This window comes from Equus asinus, chromosome 28 (assembly GCF_041296235.1).
Source record: "Equus asinus isolate D_3611 breed Donkey chromosome 28, EquAss-T2T_v2, whole genome shotgun sequence".
Classification (NCBI taxonomy): Eukaryota; Metazoa; Chordata; class Mammalia; order Perissodactyla; family Equidae; genus Equus; species Equus asinus.
The window spans coordinates 36,641,707-36,662,834 of NC_091817.1; the positions used below are offsets into that span (position 1 = coordinate 36,641,707).

Sequence of the window (21,128 nt, forward strand, 5' to 3'; positions counted from 1 at the left end):
TGATATGTCACCCAGCCATCTGGCCCTGCAAGCCCAGCCATGCAGGCGACCTCACTGAAAGGAGGGTTTGGACTTAGAGAAATGTGGTTTCCCTAAAGACAGGAGAAAGGGCAGGGAAGCTGAGTATTGCCTGCCTGTAATTCCTTAAGAAATAGCCAAAGAAGTGGGTTCCTAAAAAGTAGTTTGAACAACTGATATTAGAAGGAAATGGTCTCTATGATACTACAATGGCAGATGCATGTCATTATATACTTGTCCCAATCCATAGAGTGTACGACACCAAGAGTCACCCTAATGTAACTATGGACTTTGGGTGATAGTGATGTGTCAGTGTAGGTCCATCGATTGTAACAAATGAACCACTATGGTGGGGGATGTTGATGGTGGGAGAAGCTGTACATGTGCTGGGCCAGGGGTATATGGGAAATCTCTGTACCTCCTGCTCAATTTTGCTATGTACCTGAAACTGCTCTAAAAAAAATAGAAAAGAAAGAGATGGTTACAAAACCCATCACTTAGCAAAGGGGATTATAAATAAAATAAGAGGTTTGGCCACTGAGTGAGAAGATGTCACTCACATTCTGATACCTGGGGCCCGAAGAATCCTTTTAGTGGCAGATCCTCTTCTACCCACTTGGGGTATAGTTCTCCCCCTGAGCTGAAGGATCCCAGAGCAAACATCAGCCACCTCAGCCCACCTCTTTACTAAAGAGAAGGGGGACTTCCCCAGAATCACCATGTTGCCACATATGCACTTGCCTTTTGAGCCTTCTCTATGCAGCCCAGCTGAGGAGGAAGCTGACAGAGCCTGGCAAGCAAGCTCTGGGGCCCCCAGAATGAGCCCCCTCTCTCAGTCTGAGACCCTCACCTAATGACGTTTCTAATGTGTCTAAAGTACCCTGTCACCATCAACGAGACATTAAAGGATAGATGCACGTGACTGAGAAGGCAGGGGACCCCTGTAAAGATGTCCAGTTCAACAGCCTTCCTGGCCCCTCACACCCAGAAGCCTGAAAGCCAGTCTCAGGAACCGACTTCAGGGCCATTGTCACAGAAACGCATCTCTGGAAAAAGAATGAGTTATCATCCGAGGAAAAGATGGTGAGAATCAGAGTATAAAGGCTGGGGGGAAACCTTAAGGTGGACGTGAATGGAAAGGGTCCCTTATTAAAAAGAAAACACTGGAGACACAGGAGCAGACAGACTCATAGGCAGAAGTCCCAACAGCAAAATAGATTCCGGTAGAGCCGCTGTGGGCAGGGAGCCTCCCCACTCATCTTGTGGCACCTCTGTGTGCAAGTGTCCCTTCCCGGGTGTGTCTTGCTTTTAAACTAGAAGAGTGGAGTGGACCCATGGTTTTCATAACCTCTCTGGCCTCATTTTTCTTATCTAAGGGACTTGAAGGTGAGTTTGTGACCACAGTCTCAGCCTGTTAGTAGTAAAACCATTAACTGGAACCCCCATCTTTTTTCCTATTCTGTTGCACCCCAAGCCCCAGGCTATAAACAGATCACATACCCAGCTCACTTCTCTCCACAGAGCAGGTGGACACCTTCTCCCAGCCCTTCAGGGCAGGGCCAAGATTAGAAAAGAAGCCTTCCCAGGCAGGCAGCTGGAAGCCCTCTCTCCACCCCAGAGCCGTGAGAAGTCAGTTTCCACCTGCGTCCCCAATAAAGGTGGTGAGAGGCAAAAAGAATGGAAGTACAGCCGGTACTTGGTGCCGGGGGGCAAAGCCTGGCTTCCAAACTTACCCATAAATTGACTTCCATTTTAACTTATGTTGAGTTACAATGGACGGAAATTCAAATCCCAGGAGAGAAAGGGAGGGGAACTAACCTCGGCGTGAGCCAGGCACCAGGAGCTCACACCGAGTGCTGGCCTGTCTCAACACTTTTGAGCCCCGAGTCTGTCGGTGACTCAGCCCCAACACAGAACCTCTGAACCAGCACACCTGGCAGAAGCCCAAGGCTAGAGGAATAAAACACAGACCACGGGTGATGCAAAGGGCCAAATACCCAAAAGGCCACCTCAGCGGACTTAAGAGGCCACTTAAGAAAAGACTAGTGATTCCAGCATAAGGATCATCTTTTACCTGAAAATTAGTAAGCAACATTTTACACTATTTTTCCATCAATACACAGCCCTTACACATACAGAGTAGAGACTTCTGCCATTCTGAGCAACAGAGCAGCCAACCCACCCCTGGGGAAGGGCAGAGGACATGCAGTTGCTCACTTCCCTCTCATTTCCTGGCCACCACAGCCAACCTTGCCACTGCCCAGCAGCCTTAGGAGGAGCTGAGTGCCTGAGAGTGTGGCCTGCCCAGTGCTGGTGCCCTAGCCCATTCTCCTTCCCTGCCAGCTGTGTCCCACCCTGCCAACCCCTCCTCTAAGAGGCACCGCTTGGAGAACAGAAACAAGTCAAGCCAAGTTGCTAGGAGAAAGTCAGGTCCGGGTCCTGCCCATCTTCTCTTTCTTGGGTGATTTAGGGCAGTGTAGGGGGAAAGGAACAGAAATACAATAACACTTTACAAATAATAAATTTATTTCCAAATCTTGAATTATAACCAAATTACAATCCCCTCTAGGTTTATTTTGCTGCTTTACACAAGAATTTTAAAAAACACAGTCACAGCCAAGTCATTTATACACCAAGCGTCCTCGGGATGGCTTATCTGGATACGATGGGTCCAGCCACCTCTCACGGCCCTGGCAGCTTCACAGCTGCTCTGCAGCCCTGCACCTGTGCTGAGGAACTCCTCCTTCCTCCCTGGCAGAGCCTAGCCTCAGCAGGAGCTTCCCCCAGGGGCTGAGAGGCACACAGATGCAAACACACAGGAAGGCCCCGTGTGCTCCAGACACAGGGCTCAGGACTCAATTCCTGGCTCCCACCTTCTGCAGCGACAGCCTCAGCTCACAGCCCAAAGCGGGCTGGCGTGCGGCGAGGGGTCATGGGTTCCCCTTGCTCTTTCCGACCTGGAGTGTAGATCTTCGTAGACCTGAAGACAGAGAAAGAGGGCTTAGGAATCACACTGCAGGCTTTGGGACTGAAGGGTCTTCTCTCCCAGCACATTTCCACTCCCCTGCCTTCCCCATTTGTGAGTGGGAGCAGAATAAAGTATCACCTCGTTCCGATATCCACTAAGGAATGTTCTAAGATAGAGTTTTTGAGACTCCTTTCATCTCCCCTAGGTGAGCTATGGAGGTAGCCTCCATTCACCTCACCAGGCTGCCACTCCAGCTGTATAATAAAGAATCTGGCTGGCCTTTGTCCTCAGTTCCTAGGAGATAATCTCTGAACCCTTGGAATTTCCAAGGAGTGGAGTGTGTCTGTTATCCACGATGGGCCCTCGGACCACATCTGATAATTTATGCTAACAAGATGACTCAGAATGGGGGCTGCCGGGTCAGAAAGACCAACAGTGTGACTGGAGAGCTGTGCTTTGAGCCTCATGTCAGTCCATCCTCTGGGGAGGGAGGTCTGGAGACTGAGTCAGCCACATGAGTACCGATTCAATTTACATGCCTACATAATGAAAGCCCTATAAAATTGGCCCCCAAGCTCGGGTGAGCTTCCCTGGTCAGCAATATTCTGTGCATACTGTCACACACACTGATATGGGAGGGTGATGCAGCCCTGAGGACAATGGAAGCTTCGCATCTGGGACCCTCCAGACCTCACTCTATACATCTCTCCCTTTGGCTGGTTCTGATTTGTATCCTTTTGCTATAATAAAACTGTAATCATAAATGTAGTACTTTTCTGAATTCTGCCAGTTGTTCTAGCAAATTCTCAAACCTGAGGGAGTCCAGGGGTAGCCCCAAATTTGTAACGGCTGGTCCGAAGGGAGGGTGACCTGGGTGAGGGCAGTCTTGTGGAAGACTGTGCCCTTCACCTGTAAAGTCTGACCTAACTCTGGGCACCAGCACAGACACCGAAGCCCAAGGCTCCCTTCTCCCTTCCCCACTGTGGTTTCCAAGCCCTTGCTTGTCAGTAGAGCTGTGACCTACCCTGCTACTCCAGCCCACCTCAGGCCCTCAATCCAACACCACCAACAAGGACCGGGAGCTGCCGGTGTATCGCCGCCCCTTGAAAGCATGTTCAGAACAGCTCCCATGTCTCCACATGTGACCATAGTCAATTTCTATCACCAATTCACCTCCACACATTCAACTTCTCTTAACTCATGACCCTGCGTCGGGGCCTGGTCGGTCCATCAGGCTGGTCCCTGGAGCCTCCCAAGGCTGAAGCTCACCTGACACTGCCCAGGGGGCTGCGCTTTTCCTGCTCCTGCCGCCGGGCTCGCAGCTGCTCCTCAGCCAGCGCCATCTCCTCTTCCATGGCAGAGGCCTCCTCTTTGGCCCGTCGGCGGTTCTCCTGGAGAAAGAAGACAAAGGTACTGGGGCCACTGAGGACTGGCAGGTGAGCAGGCCTCGTCTGCACCCATCTCCCTGCTGTAAGCCTGGTGCTGTGTAGACCGTGCCAACTCTCAGGGGCAGGGCCATGCGGCTCCCTGCCCCAGCACCAAGGCCACCTCTCCTTTTGAGGCCAAGGCTGGCTTTTCTCATTGATTCAAGATAGACAGTGGATGATTCAGTCCTAACCCTGTCATGCCTCAGCACTCAATTCAGCAACTGCTTACATTTTCTTATGAGGTTCGTGACCATGGCAGGATGTACTAGAAGTAGGGAAGACATGACCATCTGGCTGGAAAGAACAGACTTAAGGAAGACGTGTGCAGGCCAGGTTTGGGGAGGACTATGCTGCGGGTAAAGGGAGCAAAAGCCCGGCAACATTCTGCACCCCTAAATAATGGAGCTAATGGATGGGCACGAAGACTGCGAGGAGATGGAGCAGGACGCAGAGAATTTCTAACAGGGGGATCAGGCGGAACCACACATCAATCTTAGCATCACCAAAACAGGGACCAGCAGACCTTATGTGCCTCCTGATAGGATCTAAAACCAAGTTCACAGCACCATGTGCATTCATGCATCCTTGCCCAAAATACCTGAACTTGAATCTAACCAAGGCTTTAAACTAATTACTAGTTTACAGAAAATACACAGGATACAGGCACAAGATAAATAACACCATGGGGAAGCAATCGGCCCAATACAGACCATGGAACATTCTACAAGATAAATGACCTGGTTTCTCTAATAAATCAATGTCTTCATTAAAAAAAGGGTGGGGACAGAGCCTGTTCTAGAATAAAAGACTTAATACATATTATAGTGAATTTCAATGTTTGGATCCTAATTCAAGCAAATCAATCATAAAAAATTCTTTGAGATAAAAGGAGAAATATGAATAAGGACTGGAGACTTAATTAAGGATTAATTCTGTTGAGTGATAATGGCACAGAGGTTACATTTTAATTAAAAAAAAGTCCTTTTAGAGATGCATATGCAAGTATTTACGGGTGAAAAAACATAAAGTCTGAGCTATGATTTAAAATATTCCAGGAAGAGGGCTGGCTCCGTGGCCGAGTGGTTAAGTTCACGCACACCGCTGCGGCGGCCCAGGGTTCGGGTCCTGGGCGCAAACATGGCATCACTCGTCAGGCCACATTGAGGTAGCATCCCACATCCCACAACTAGAAGGACGTGCAACTAAGATATACAACTGTGTACGGGGCGGGTTTGGGGATTGGCCACAGTTGTTAGCCCAGGTGCCAATCTTTGAAAAAAAAAAAAGGAAGATTGGCCACAGTTGTTAGCCCAGGTGCCAATCTTTAAAAAAAAATAAAATAAAATAAAAAAATAAAATAAAATAAAATATTCCAGGAAAAAAACGGGCAGGTATGCAGAGGGAGCAAGTGAAAGAAGTCTGGCAAAATGTTGATGATTATAGAGCTACATGATGAATTCATGGCAGCTCCTTATACTGTTTTTTCCACTTTTACAAATATATGGACTTTTAAATAAGTTTTTCTTTTTAAAAAAGCTCAACAGACCAAGCAACTGGAGTGAGTGGGGGAATCAGACAGACCAGCCTGGCTGGATCACAATGTTTACGTCTGAGAGAGAAGTAAGAGGGGGTCAGATGGCCAGGCTGAGGGAAAAATGGATCCCACAGGCCAACAGAACGCCCAGGACCGTGCAGGACCCTTACCTGCCGAGACTTTCCTGCCTGTTTCACGCTGTAGAACATGGGGCCCAGCTCCGCCAGCCACTCCCCGTCCACAGCGGTCACACACTGCATGTACTCCTGCAGGCGGAAGGGCCACAAAGCTGTGGTCACAGAAGGGCCAGTGCTTCAGGCTGTCCCTCCCAGAGCGGTTCCACGATCAGGAGCTGGGTGAGACGGGCCCTACCCCTGGGCCTGTGCGGCTGACGAGGGCAGGGAAAAGCCCCAGACACTGGAATCTGAATCCCTCCTCCCATCCAAATTCCTCATGCTGGAGAAAACGCCCCCTAGTATCCGAGAGAAAAGGCCCAGCCACTCAGAAAACCTTTCCAACGACACCAAAGGGGGTTGCTCGTCCCAGGCAACAAGTAGGAAACCATACTGCCGGCAGTCGAGGCCACAGTAATCTGGAGGCTGACGTCCCCAAACCCCTGACCTCAAAGCAACACATGTGGCCTCAAGGTTCCCAAGCTCAAAGCCCATGCCAGAAGGCAGTGAAGGGTTACAAAGCCTGGCCCAGCCAGGCAGGCCTACGTCACGCAAGCCCGCCTTAGAAAAGACTCACCTTGGTGGTCATGACCAACTCATGATACACTATGTAGTCTGGGGTGTAGCCCATTCCAAAGAGGGAGCTGGTGGGGTGCAAGTGGCAGGGCATCCCTGTCCGGATATTCACATACTCTCCGATTCCCTGAGGAAGAGACACAGCAGGCAGCCCCATTAGGAAAACACTGCTCGTTTGGGCAGCTACCTTGTCCCTTAACAGTATTGACACAGACTTTGGGGGGAAGCCCAGATCTGTAGAACTACAGAGTGACAAAGGGAAGAACTGTGCCCTCACAGAAGTCTCAGGCCAGGAAGGGGCCACATTTTCACTGGGCTCCTCTGGGCTCACCTTGAGCTTGGCTGCCTGATGGAAATAGGCAGCACAGATACACTTCCTAACAATGTCCCAGTCGGTGCCACATGAGGCCAGGCTCATCCGCTGCTGCACCATGATGTCCTTGAGCTGAGCCCGCACCTCCCGGACCTAGAGCAGGACACAGGCAGGCCGGGATGGAGACCTCCTTCCGCTGCCTCCCACCCCTCACCCCAACAGCCTATCTGGGCCACTGCCCCCACCTTCCGCATGGCTTTGGCATGGATGAAATGATCATTACACCAGATGGTAGAGTAATTATTATTCTTCCACTGCAGGTAGACATTCAGGTAGGTCAAATGATCACTCTCGGGGACAGCAAACTTCTCCCGGATTTGATCACTCTCCTCCTCTCGCCCCTAGGAAGGGAAAAAGGACTTTAAGCACGGGGGAGTCTATGTGAAGTCCGCTGTGAAGAGCCAGGAGGTCCTCACACTCTCACCTACCCGCACTCACAACTTCAAACCCATCAGTACAATGCCCCAACGATACAGGAAAAATAAAGTCGTTTATATTTATTCTAAAATGTGAGAGCTCAAGTACAACCACGCTAGAAGATAAAAATCTGCTCCTGCAAATTTCCAAAACACTCCCTGAGAACCACTGAGGTAGCTTGTCCTTTCCCCAGCCCAACCTGCTTAAAAGAAAACAGCAAAATCATTCTGTGGAAACTTTGCTCCCTCCCCCTCCAGTCCACGTTACTGATACTGAGAGAAACTATTCCCCTCTCTAATCCCATAACTCCCCCTGAGGCTTCTGGGAGGAGAAGAGCTGGACACCACCTGCCCACCTTGGGCCTGTAGAAGATGGCTGGGACGGAGAGCATGGAGACAATGAGCAGGATCTCAGAGCTGCAGCCCATGTCACAGGACACAATGAGCATCTTGGACAGGGCTGGGTCCAACGGGAACTCCACCATCAGCCGCCCAGTCGAGGTCAGACCGCCTAAGAGAGAGAAGCAAATCCAGATATTCAACAAACACAGTGTAGTGAAGAGGGAGAGAACCCAGGCGCCAGAGCCCATGAGGCCCTGCCCGGCTCCCGGGGCCGCAGCACCTGTGTTGTCCAGGGCCCCAAGGATCCAGAGCTGATACATGGAGTTGAGCATGTTGTCCTCCGGGGGCGGGTCCATGAAGTGGAACTGCAGCAGGTCCTGCACCCCAAGGGACTTGAGCAGCAGCACCACGTTGGCCAGGTTGGTCCTCTGGATCTCGGGCACTGTAGTGGTCAGGAGCTCATTCTTATAGGCACTCTGGGTGTACAGCCTGCCAGGGAGAAGGCCGAGTCCTGCTGCACCTACCACCACGCAGCCGGCTCAGCTTCTCACACGCGCCTGGCTGCCTACGCAGGGATCACTGAGGTGGAAGACCAGCACGCCCTCAGCCTCTCACTGCATGTGTGCCCAGCACAGCCAGCACGGCTGAAAGCCATGGCAGGGAGTAGTGCTCATCCCTTCCCCCCACCACCCCCTTTCTCTTTGTATTACAAACTCCACATATTCAAACTCAATCCTCCCAATTCACTTTTCTGCTGGAGTCTCCTACATGTTTGTTTCATTTCTGGAATCAATGAGCCTGGGACCAGAATTATGGCTGGGTTTTCGTTATAGTTTTCTGTATTTCCTAAATTTCTATAGTGAATACATTATTTTTAAAAATCAGAACCAAAAAAAAAGAGAATAATTGGGAAGTCAAAAAGAACCAATGATGGAATTTGTCCAGATCTACCCTTGAAGGGAGGCGTGCTGTAATTACTGGTCTTCACTGCAGGTACATTCAATGTAGGTCTGCCCCCAACCCGAAGCCGCTCAGACCTCAGAGCTGCCTGCAAAGGCTACTTCTTCCACTCAGCAGCATATGATGAGAAGACCAACGAGTGGCAGCCCCACCACTGGTCCGCAGCCCCCGGATCAGCTCGAGGGCCAGCATCCCTCCGCTGGGGCACAGTCCAATCCCACCCACCACAGCCTGGGCTCCACACTCAGCAATCCCAGCGCTGCCCCAGAAAGCAGGCTAGCACAGGGCTCCTACCTGAAACACTGACCTGGGCCCGTCCTGCCGGCTCGCCCCGACCTCTGGTTGGCATTGGCCTGGCTGATCGGGTAGATCTGCAGAGCATCCATGCCAATCCTAGGATTGAAGACCTAGAAAGGGTGGCAAAGAGCTAGTTAAGGACAGAGTGAGGGGAAAAGGAAGGCAGCCTTGAGACAAAGACAGACAAACCCTGGTTGCTACACATCGCAGCACAAAGTGCTTTAGCGGTGGAGGCAGTCATCCCTTTGAAGCAGGAACCTCAAGCAATTTCCCCACAAATACCAGCTCTGGGATTTCTACTGAGTTATTCGATTATCTACCTCACAGTTATCAGAAGGATTAAATGAATCAAGCACATAGCAAAATCAGCACTCAAACATTAACCTCTTAAACACCACTACCACTCCCACATGCATCCCTTGTTTGAGGGCTGAGGACCCGGGGCCTGCCTTCCTAACCCCTAAGCTGAGTTAGCTTTGGGTGAGGGCCCAGGGCCCAGGTGCCTGGGTCTTCTCTTACCTTTAATTTGCAATAACCAGAGTCAATAACAAACATGATGCCATCGACAGTCAGGGATGTCTCAGCAATGTTGGTGGCAACAATACACTTCCGAACGCCATCTGGAGCCTAGAGCCGGGGAGGACGTGCAGGGAGGGAAGGCTGTAGGCCCTCAGGTAGGAAAGACTCCACAGGGGAAAGAGCACCCCCCACCCCTGCCAGAAAAAGAACACCCTCTCTCTCTTGCCGTCCTATGGGAGAATCCAGGGGGACCCAAAGTGGGGACCCAGAACAGACATTCTCGCTGTCACACCTTCTGGAAGATTTTGGCCTGGAGGTCAGAAGGCAGCTGGGAGTAGATGGGCAGCACAGCCAAGGCGGGTGCATTCTCCAGTTCCTCCAGATGTTCCACAATCTGGTCTGAGGTCACCTGAGGGCAGAGAGAGGAGCCATGAGACACTGGAGCCCCAAACTCTCATACCCCTGATACATCCATTCATCACAGTCATGACCGAGGCACGCACCTCAATGTCCTCCTGGCCAGGCATGAAGATAAGGATGTCCCCTGGGGCCCCTGACAGGTGCACCTGCAAGGACTGCTTCACTGCGGCCTCCACGTAATCCTCCTGCGGGGTCTGCAACACCAGCCAAAGACATCATCAGAGGGAAGTATCAAGGAAAATGCAGCCCAAGCACCCCCCTGGGAAGTGGTGGCCAGTTACTGGTCTGGGACTAGAGCCAGCAGACTTTCAGATCTGCCACACCTGTGGATGGGCCTGACTGCCCTCCCTGGGGCTTACGCTTCTGCTCCAAAGAAACAATAAAACAAAACCTCCCCAGAGCACAGGCCTTTCTCTCCAAGCCGTGGAGCTGCAGGCTGCCCCATCTGCCCCACGGTACCCAGAAACCTTTCCCAACTCAGTACCCTACCCACGCCCTCCAACTGGCTCCTCTTCAGAGGTCAGGGTCAGTTCAAAAGATGGAGGCCTCAGTACCTTGCTGAAAAGGATATCAACAGGGAAGGTCCGACCAGGGATGTGGAAGATGGGAACATTCCCAAAAAAGGAAGCAAATTTCTCTGCATCCATAGTGGCTGATGTGACAATGAGCTTCAGGTCTGAGCGCCGAGCCACCACCTAAGAGAAGAGGTCAGTCAGAGGCTTCCCCAGAGGGTTAAGACCCTTTGCTTCCACCCTCATCTCATCAGCAATACTCCCAAATGAAACAGAAGCCAAAGTGGACGAACGAGCCTATCAGATTCATAACAATTCTAAAGACTGAACCCATGGAGCCACAGCCAAGCAAACCACGAGTGACTTCAGCTGAGCAAGAACAGAGTAAACACACTACCAGGTCTGAACATAGCACTGAGGCCTCAGGGGAAGCTCTGGCCTATCAGAGACCCCCTGAGCTTCCCCAGCCCACCTGGAGCGCCTCAGTCACTAACTACTGGCAGCGCACTGGTCAGTCCCATGTGCACAGAGGGATGGTACCACACAGCCCTCACCTCCCGGAGCAGCCCAAAGAGCACGTCCGTGTTGAGAGAGCGCTCGTGGGCCTCGTCCATGATGATGGCACTGTAGTGATCCAGGTCAGCTTCCCGGAGGGACTCTCGGAGCAGGATCCCGTCCGTCATGTATTTAATCAAGGTATTTTCGGAAGTGCAGTCTTCGAAGCGGATGGCATACCCCACCTAGAGGTCAGAGAGGTGGCTCAGAAGCTCTGGGCACCAGCTCACCACCAGCATTCCCCAGGCTGGGTCCAGGCCTTAGCAGATCAGCTCAAACGGACGGAGGCTACAGCATGACAACTACACGGCTCAGCCCTTGTGCCTACTCACCTCCTCGCCCAGGTTTCCCCCCATCTCTTCACTGACTCTCTTGGCCACCGACATGGCAGCCACACGCCGGGGCTGGGTGCACCCAATCATCCCGTAGTCCGTGTAACCATCTTCGTGCAAGTACTGGGTCAGCTGAGTGGTCTTACCACTCCCTGTCTCCCCGACCACAATCACGATGCTGTTATCTCTACAGGGAGAGAAAGCAAGGGCGAATGAGCTGAGTGGAAGGCCACCTCTGAGCCTCCTGGAAGACACTGCCACCTCCCATCCCCACGCCTGGCTATTCAACGAGCATGCTTCCTCAGAGAGGAGGAGTTCCCTGGGAAAACAGCCCCATACTGAGACACTGCCTGAAATGTCTAGAAGATGGTGAGGTTCAAACAAGTGAACTAAGACAAAAGGATGCCATTTTGCTTCCTTCACACAGTGTAGCACAGGGCACCCATGTCAGAGAAAAAGATTTCCTTCCCTTCTCCATCAGATGCAATTCCCAAAAGAAAAGGAGCTTCTGAGTAAACCCAAGAGACAAGGAGGACACCCGATGCCCTACTGGGATTCCCGGGCCCTGGGGCGGAAGTACCTGATAATAGTGAGCAGTTCCTGCTGCACCGCGAAGATGGGCAAGTACTGCCTCTGCTCCAGAATTGACTTCTTTTTCGCGAATTCACTGCTGGCTTCACTCTTTTTCTTCATGTGGTCTGCAAACTTCTGCTCTGTCCTGAGAACACACAGCAGCCTAAGCACTCTGCACGATTACGCACATTTCCCCTCCTGATTGGGTTACTGCCCTTCCTCCTACCCCCAAGAATGAGAACTACTTCAACAAGATGCCATGAATCTTTGAGACACCAGAGCAGCCAGGTGATCGAGATGCATCTCGTCTCCTCCAGCCTAAGGGACTGGAACTGCCATCTGAGATTCCACCATCCACAACACACTCCACACCTCGCGTCAATCAGAGCTACATACGGCTCAGAGGAGGTACAGATTAGCAAGCAGGAAAATCTCTGCCCGAAAAAAACTAGAGGAGAAGCTGTAATGACCAGGTCATTACCATGCAGAGACCACCCCTGGGCTGTTTCAGCATAACCCTTAAAGGGCTAAAAGGAGGAGTCACGGGGGAGAGTCACAACCAAAGTGAGACTTCCTCCCTCCTCTTGGCAGGAGGACAGAGTCTCGTTTTCAAAGAAGTATGAGAACAATCCCACTTAATATTTACCTACAACTTCTACTGAAAGCACTCAAATATCTGACACATGTACATATGCCAAGACTCAAAAGCACTGTGTAATATTCCCAAGACTGCATGGCAAAAAGACCCCAGCTCAGTGCCACAGCGGCCCACAGTCTTCCACCCACCCCTGCCCCAGAACTTGTCCTCTGATCTACCCTACACTCTGTCAAGTTTCCTATTTCTAATGTCCCAGTCACTCCTGATCAGCTGACAATTAACACCTAAGGGGTTAAATTAACAAGAGACTACGGAGGGCTGATCAATAGTAGCAACTTGTCATTCGGACATTCTCAAAGGGGTACAGAGAATTATTAACTCAGATGACAGTTCAATAGGACGTGAGAGCGCTCAAAGGATAAGATTAACAGGTAACATTTGAGTCCAGTCACCTACCCAACGTGAGAATCCCAATAAGCAGTGATCCGACATCTACTTAAATACCTCCATGAATAGGAAAGTCACTATCTGGTAAGACAACCTTGCTATTTTTAAACCTATTAAGAAAGAAAATGTTCTTCCTTATGTTAAACTGAAATCTAAGGGGACAAACCCCACCTCCCCACACTGAGCATGTGAAAGGCACTTCAGCAGAGAGGCTGAGAGAGGGCCTCCAAAGCCAGACTGGGTGTGATCCTAACTCCACTACTTACTACACGGTGACCTCAAACCAGTTACTCAACCTCCCTGGGCCTCATTGTCCTCACGTGAAAAATGGGAATGGTGATAGCGCCTATCCTGTGTACTGTCACAGGAAAATTCAACCGGTGCGTATCTGTGAGGTGTCAAACGCTGCCTGGCACAGAGGAAGCTCCTACCGTAGGAGGAGTGGTGGGAATAGGAATAAGAGCGAGGAAAAGCTGAAGATGGTAGGAGAACGAAACCAGGAGGAAGAGACCAGAATCACAAAGTGACATCCTATCTTTTTCCTGTTCATGAGCCATGAATTCCATCATTCCCACGGCCGAGCGCCCTTGAGGGCCCCAGTCTTCAGAGATGGCCCACCGCTGGCCAAGACTCCCACCTGTAGTCCACTTTGCCATCTTCCGTCAGAGCTTTATCCGGCTCTTCCTCTTTTTTGACACCCATTATATCTCCCAGTTTGGTTCCAGCTAGTTCCCAATGTTTGTGTTGAGCCTGAAAAAGACACAAAAACTATGTCTGCTCCATCCTGTGACACAACTGCAGCCAATGGAAAATCAATCCCGTTTGATAACTGGTTTCCTCTAGCAGGTGGTAAACCCCCACAAGGCAGTGGTGGCACTGAGCCATGCATTCCAATCTTCCAGCCTCAAGTTCCCAAAACACCAGGCCCTGTGGTTGTCTTCACCAATGCCCTGGTGGAGGAACACAATGCCCTCCTCCAAGGGCTGATTCTTGCTCTGTAGTGTCCCCCAGCTTCCAACAGGAACCCTATCTGTGAGGTCTAATACGATATTCAAAAAGAGGAAAAGAAAAGAAAAATATGCAGAGACTCCACAGCCCCACGTGACAAGAAACCAACCTTTTTGCGTTCCTTTTGCTCCCTGTGCTTCCGCACCGTTTGACTGCCTTTTCGAGCAATAATAGCCAGATCAGAAGTGGCATCCTTGACTGGAATCACAGGCTCTGGCTGCAGGAGATTGAGGAAAAAGAGAAATTCCCGATTTATCACTAAACTCAGTAAGAAGGTCCATTTCATAATCGCCCTCAGAAATTAAAGAAGTGGCTACCCTATTGTGATGGGGACTTTTCTCCCATCTCCCTTCCTTCCCCGCTTTATTCTTCCACTTCAGGTCTTTCTGAGCTTTGTCCTCTCTGGTCAGAGGAACCTCACCTGCTTGGTAAAGACAATGCGCCCGTCCAGAAAGGGAGGCACCAGATTATGCACCATCAGATGCACCTTGGCTGCGCTATCCTCTTCAAAGTCCTCGTCCACCTCCAGCCGATGGACCACCCCACTGGTGAGCATGCGGTTGGTCTCCCAGCGCTCGTTATCCTGTGAGGACGCAATGGGAGACCACACTCAGACTACAACCGAAAGGTCATCCTGAAGGTCACCAGGCAAATTCACACATCAAGTCCTGACAGGAGAGCCATGGGGCGGGCGCCACAGAGATGTCACAGGCCTCTCTAACCTGCAGCTCCTTAAGCAGAAGAGTCGCCGACCCTAAGTCGTCTGCAGTACTTTTCCCAAGCAGCAGCACTTTATATCTAAGTCAGAACCTCTATATGGACAAATGATGACTGTCTCCAGCCCCACTCAGAGACCCAAAGAACACAGACCCCACCATATCGGTTCCCATCAACAGCACCCCTCAAGGAAGAACTACAAAAGAGAGAAGTTCCAAGTTGGGGTTTTTTTAAGGTATAAAAGGTTCCACGCCCACCCCTCCTCTACCTCCAGAGGTGGGTAGAGCTACATCCAGCACTTCGGCTCTGGGGTGACAAGCTGTGCTGTCATCAATGGACATGACCTGCTGCTTCTCCCATGTGCCCCAACTCCAGCTCTGAATCTGCTCCAACTACTATAGGTGGCCTCACCTCATTGATCTGTCTCCGCTGAGCCGAAATGCGCTTCTGCTTCTGTTTATGCAGATGCTGCTCCCGCCTCCTCACGTAGTCCTCGGAGGAATAGGCCAGCGGATTGTGGAACTCATCGTATCCCTCATCCATCATGTACCAATCCCGGTCAGCTTGCTGCAGCACATAAAACAAAGCAATGAGAACAAGGGACAGATCAAGTTTATGCACAAGACACAGCCAGAAGAGGAGGAGAGGTAAGAAGTCACTGTGACTTGGTAAGAAGAATAGTGACTTGCTAAAAGTCACTATTGCAGTGGGGCAACCCTCATGATAGGAGCAGGACAGAGGCCACCCTGCTCTAAGACGAGCCATCTTGAGGGGAACTCCAGTGGCCAACTTGACACATGTAAGACTATGCGCCCGCCCTTCATGAGAGCACTTCTTAGATTTACCACATGGTGGCACCAACACATAACTAGAAAAGTTAGGTCTGCCCTGCTTTAGGTGAGAAGTTTCACTGTGAGACCTGTGCCTCTGGAAAGAGATTCCAGGGCTTCAGGACTGAACAGAGCTCAGGCTCCCTGAGAATGTCCAGTGCGAACCACTCTCATCAAAGTCCAGTTCTGCTAGAGGGTCACTCGTGGCCCTCATGCTCTGACACCCCTTGCCACCTATTCACCTATGGACAGCCACCACCCCTCACTGAGTCCCTCGAAGATGTAAAGTTTTTACCCTCTGGTCATCTTCCCATTGCTGCCGCTCCTCTTCTGTGTCAAACGAAATTCCTTCTTCACCATCCTCGCGTCTTCCTGAGAAAGAAGAGGTGGCAGGTCAGTCCATACAGCCCAGCTTATCCCCGGTGGCCAGGAACAGACCTGCCGAGCCGCAGAGCTCCAGAAGCACAGCTCTGCTCAGCCTCACCAGGATGAGGGACGCTGCTCTCTTGCCTCTGACCCCACCCTGCCTTACCTCGGCCCCTGGACAGACGCGGGGTAGACCCCAAGTGTCTTCTGTCATCGGCCCACTCGTTGTATTTGTAGGATGGGGTTGGCAGAGGTGTATCATCTGAGTACCTGCTCCTCACAGACCTGGGAAACAGTACAACCAGCATCACTAAACAGTCACTAAGCTGAGCCATGCCCCCTGGCTGCCACCTGATCTGCTGGCCTGGATCGCTTCACCTTCATCATGCCCACCCTTTGCCACCCACTCAGAGATACTGGGCTGCTCTGCCCAGAACATCACCTATCCCGATCTCGACTGGATGGCCGGTGGCTCCGCTCAGAATCCCGATAGGAAGGTGTCGGGGAGGGCGATTCCCACTGCGAACGCTTTGAGGAGCCATAGCCACTGTCCTCTTCCTCCCAGGTGGACCTTGAAGGGGTGGCTGCATCTGGGGCCACAAAAGATACATCCACTGGAAACATCTAATTTAACCAGGACATGGCTCCAGAACTATTAGACAAAAGTCAATTCCCCAAATTTCTTTCTTTCACTATTTACAAACTTTGCACCTAGTTATAAAGGATAAGATGGTTCTGACAGTTTTTAAAGATAACCGAATTTTAACGGTCCAGTTTTCAACTGTGTTTATAACAACATGTTTAGGAATATCCAATTTATCTCTGCAAACATACCCCTCTAAAATATAAATAATTCTTTTTAACAAATCCTTCTTCTTTCCTGCCACTTGGAAAACTGGCCAATCAGAAACCAGCCTATCACCTTAAAGGAACATATCTATCTCAACAGAGGGGTACAGGGTCACAGGGTCTTCCCACCTGTCTCAGAACCAAGTATTCCAAGAAGTTCATGGTGGAATCAGGAATTCTGACTCTGTCCACAGCAATCCCACTGAGGATGGGAGTCGCTCACCCTGCCTTCACACACTTGATCCGTCACAAACCGCCACGAGCAACAGCTCAGTCTACCTTTAGGTCGGTGTCGCGGGCTTTCCGGTTCATTTCTTCTGCTGCGCTCTGACCCTCCGTCTCGCTCCGACCTGCTGCTGTGCCTGCTTCTATCCCGCTCATCTGTCAAGAGTTACACACAGAGCTTAGAAAACATGTGTCCCGTCCTAACTTCCACCCATCTTCACCCTAGAGAAAGGACAAGCCTTCCCACTCACTCACAGGTGCCACCTGCACTGCTCTAATGCGGTCCACTGGACTCCTGAAACTCACATATCCCCCTTCTCTCAAGGGGAAAAAATAGTTACTGGCTAGAAAGTTTCAAACTCACAGTAACAGTTATTTTCCTGCAAGAATTCAAAAAAGAATAGTTACAAGTCTACAGTGAATAGTTGTTTGATGGTTACAAGTCTATAAGCTATAAAACTTAATACTGAGCAAAGTCAGCTTGGATTTTATGTCTAGCTTTGCTCCATAGCACTGTCCTTTCTCTGTTGCCAATACTACTGTAAACTCTGATCTCTAATGTATATTACCCATTATCACCTTTATCACCAATTTTCACAATAAAACAAGGACCACACACTCAAGCAAAGTAGCTATGCTGCAAGTAACAGCTCTTTTCTCAACTGCCTGCTATTCCCAATCCCAAGAGGGTCAAAACCAACCAGGCTGACATAAAAATAGGCCTCCCTCGTTAAAGGGCGTTATAAATACTGCTGCAACAGCAAAAAGGCACACATGTTAACTCAAATGCTTAACAGGCAACAGGAACTATGCTGGGCAGTTTACCTCTGTCTCTCTTGCGGTCAGAGTCTCGATCCCGCGATCTCTCCTTCTTCCGATCCTTTTCTTCTTTGGATGAGGCATAAACACCATGTTCCCGCCGCTCCCGCTCTCTCTGCCGACTGCGTTCCCAAAACTCTTCACTCACACCACCAGGATGGGAGGGAGTCTCTACCCGAGCAGATCGATAATGTCTGAAACAGGGAGGGCAGTTGGTAAAGAGCCCTTCCATAGGAGAAAAACCTTGCCCCAAACCTTTTGCTGTGCCAAAAAAATGACCTGTCTTTTTCCACTTATCTCCCTGGTACTGCAGGCTTATATCCGACAACAATGCAAAGCATTTCTAATCTCCATCATCTACTCTTCAGTAGCCTTTCAATGTTCCTCACAGATCTGAAGAAAATATTAATTCCTCCATGGCCTCAACATTACAAAATCCTAATAAAACCATAAAGCTCTAAATGTCCACCAAGAAAACTGAGAGAGAAATATGGAATGTTATTTTCTGGCCTCCATTTTCATTTCCTTTGGGTGAATCCACCCTAACGCCTTTACCTGTCTTTTCGGCTACTTCGGCCAGCCTGGTCACTGCCCTCCTCCTCAGCGTCTCTCTGGTCATCCTTGCTCTCTTCCCAGTCCTTGTAGGAAGAGATTCTGGACTTCTTCTTGTCCTCCCCATCATCCTTCTCCTCTCGCTCCCTTCGTTTCAAGGAAGCCAATAAGTCCAGTCCCAGCAATGAAGGGCGGGGAGCAGGGGCCTTGAAGACATGTTGCTCACTGGCTGCACTTTTGGTCTTACAAATAAGACCGCCAACCTGAGAGTCTAGATCAGTGCCTTCCAATCGATGGATCGAGGCATCCTCGCTGATGTCCTCCATGACAGGTGCTGAGATTTCTCTGGAAGGAAGACAAATCATTTGGTATTAGACATAAGAGGAGAGAAGGCTTGGTTCGGCTATATCCCAGGATAACAGTAATTATAGGTATATTTAGGGGGTTAACCTCCCTCTCAAAACCAGGATTTCTTTAGCTATTTCTTGCCAAGACCGTTCCAACAAGTCATTGACAACCTCAGAAGATCCTCTTACTACCACCCCAACACAAATCAGAAATAGATACACACACATCCCAAACACCAGTATCCAAGAGGGTCTCACCTAGGCAAGAATAGACCTCACTAAGGGACACTTACTAAAGCCTGGTGGCATCTATAGAAGGAGTGTAGGGGAAATACCACTAGATTTGAAGTCAGAAACCGTAATTAGAATCCAGGCTTGACATATTCTACCTGTTTGATTGTAAGCAAATAACTTAGTCTTTGGTTAGGCCTAATTTCTGTATCTGTAAAATGGAAATAATTTTTACTTTACCTAATCCATGGAGTGATTGTGAGAAATAAGAAAGTGCATCTGAAAGTTCCCTGTAACTGTAAAAACTTACATAAATAGGATTGTTACATTATTGTATTTGCTGTGTTCCTATATACTGATTGAGTCCCTTGCCATTTTTTCACATGAGTTCTTCTACTTCTCCCTCCCTTTAAACTACAGATACAAGCAGAGGAGAGATTTGGGGCTATAAGGCTACCATCCATGTGATCCATACTTTAGTGGCTTTTATGGGACCAGTTGTGTTTTGCAGAAAAGAATTACCTCACAGCAATCAAAATCTGTTTAATAACAATCCATGCTCACTACAAATACTGATGAGAAGCAGTAGTCTAGGAAACAATGTTTCTAAAAAGTATTGAGGTGACTGTAAGATTTGCTGGCACTCAACTTGTAACAAATTCCTATTTACCTCCTGCTATACAATATCCACTTATAAAGACACACCAATTTTGAGGGCTTGGATAATTCCCCTCATTCCAACAAGTCAAGGAAGCAAAGGAACTGTCAAAGAGTAGGGTAGCACCAGAATCCAGAATGTTTTGCCCAGCTCTAATTAACATGCACAGCTCTACAGAAGAATATTGCCACACAGACCAGACTCATAATATGGACAGAAACAACAGATGCATTTGAAAAATGCCATCAGGCAGAATAGAAAAGGAAGCTGCATATTGTTGACATCTGTCTGCATGGGAGGAAATCTAAACAGGAAGGTAGATACACAGACTCTGCTCAGCAGGAGTCTGAACTACAAAATATATCCCTAGAATGTCATTCTATGCAGGAGAACCTTGTCTTGTTGACTGCTATGCCCAGTGCCTAGCAAAATAAACATGTGATAAATAAATGAACGAATGAGTTTAAACTGATTAAAAGAGACAGGAAGCCAAACATTTCTACAGACAGCAAGGGAAGACACCAGCAGCACAAGACAAGGAGTCTGACAGACAGGACTTAAGTAAGTGCTGAGAAGAACAAATAAGGAGTTAAGGGATAGATTCTAGAGAAAGATTAAAGGCAAAGAAGCCACAAGGGGTAAGAAGAAAACGATGAAGAAAGAAACTGGATTTATTCATTCAACAATTATTCACTGAGTGCCTTCTATGAGTCAATCGCTGTTCTGGGCAATACGGATGGAGCACAGAATAAAACACAAAAATCTCCGCCCTCTTGGAGTTGATGTTCTCGTAGAGGAGGCAGACTGGTAGAGAGACACTGTGACAGAGACGAGGAAGGCACAAGGAGCCCTACTCGGGCTCGGCGTCCGTCTGGCAGCAGGCTGATGCCGAGGCCTGAGGAAGGGTAGACCCCGGGCAGCATCCCTGGACCTCAATGAGACCGCGCCAGGCAGCAAGATCTGACCAGAGCAAGAAGAAAGGCCGGGGCAGGACGGACTGGCGCAGCATCCCTAAGGTGAGTAAGGCAAGTTGGGTGACAGGGACAAGACTTTCCAGACCCGGACCCCAACCTGAGCGAGAGACCGATATCTGCCGCCTGGAGCCGCCATGATTGGCGAAGGGTAGGTTAGAAGGAAGAAGGGGCACTCACCTCACCAAGACCGACTCTCGGGACCTTCTGTCCCGGATTCTGGGGTGCCGGTGCCACCACCCCTTGCTCAGACCGCCTTAAAGAGCCAAAATCCCAACCTCGAGAGCCGCCATTATTGTCCCATTATACGTTGCGCGGGCCCCTCTATCCGTCCGAAGATACCATTGAGAGCAGCCCGGAAAACGCCGAGTCCGGGCTCCCAGTGTTGGCTAGAAGGCGACCACGCTCCGAGGCTAGAGTGCCCTCCTCTGGGGCTTTCATCCGAGACACTTCCGAGTCTCCTTGCGACCAATCACGCTTAGTCTAAGAGGCAAGCCCCGCCTCTAGTCTGAGAA

At 50.0% G+C, this 21,128-nt stretch overlaps 1 protein-coding gene across 1 annotated transcript; it reads right to left on the reverse strand.

Moving 5' to 3' along the window:
* Positions 1-2,523: 2,523 nt before the first annotated feature.
* Positions 2,524-21,123, reverse strand: DHX38 (DEAH-box helicase 38). The gene is made up of 27 exons (XM_014840776.3): positions 20,794-21,123; positions 18,410-18,751; positions 17,861-18,048; positions 17,090-17,191; positions 16,404-16,551; positions 16,128-16,246; positions 15,891-15,967; positions 15,177-15,332; positions 14,470-14,631; positions 14,158-14,265; positions 13,678-13,790; positions 12,003-12,140; positions 11,423-11,609; positions 11,090-11,275; positions 10,578-10,718; positions 10,107-10,217; positions 9,896-10,012; positions 9,604-9,711; positions 9,082-9,194; positions 8,108-8,316; positions 7,842-7,996; positions 7,255-7,410; positions 7,028-7,162; positions 6,698-6,823; positions 6,118-6,213; positions 4,256-4,377; positions 2,524-2,998 (listed from the first exon to the last, which is right to left on the reverse strand). Exons 2-27 carry the CDS (start codon positions 18,730-18,732, stop codon positions 2,914-2,916), a joined length of 3,681 nt encoding a protein of 1,226 aa, XP_014696262.3. The 5' UTR covers positions 18,733-18,751; positions 20,794-21,123; the 3' UTR covers positions 2,524-2,913.
* Between the last annotated feature and the right edge of the window lie 5 nt (positions 21,124-21,128).

Bases quoted from the DNA above. Each gene is read 5' to 3' on its own strand.
- DHX38 (XM_014840776.3), bottom strand. From the start codon at position 18,732: ATGGAGGACATCAGCGAGGATGCCTCGATCCATCGATTGGAAGGCACT. The intron at 10,013-10,106 runs GTGCGTGCCTCG...CTCTGCCCTCAG, and splicing joins CTGGCCAGGAGGACATTGAG to GTGACCTCAGACCAGATTGT. The intron at 6,824-7,027 runs GTGAGCCCAGAG...TCTCTTCCTCAG, and splicing joins ATCAGGCAGCCAAGCTCAAG to GGAATCGGAGAGTATGTGAA.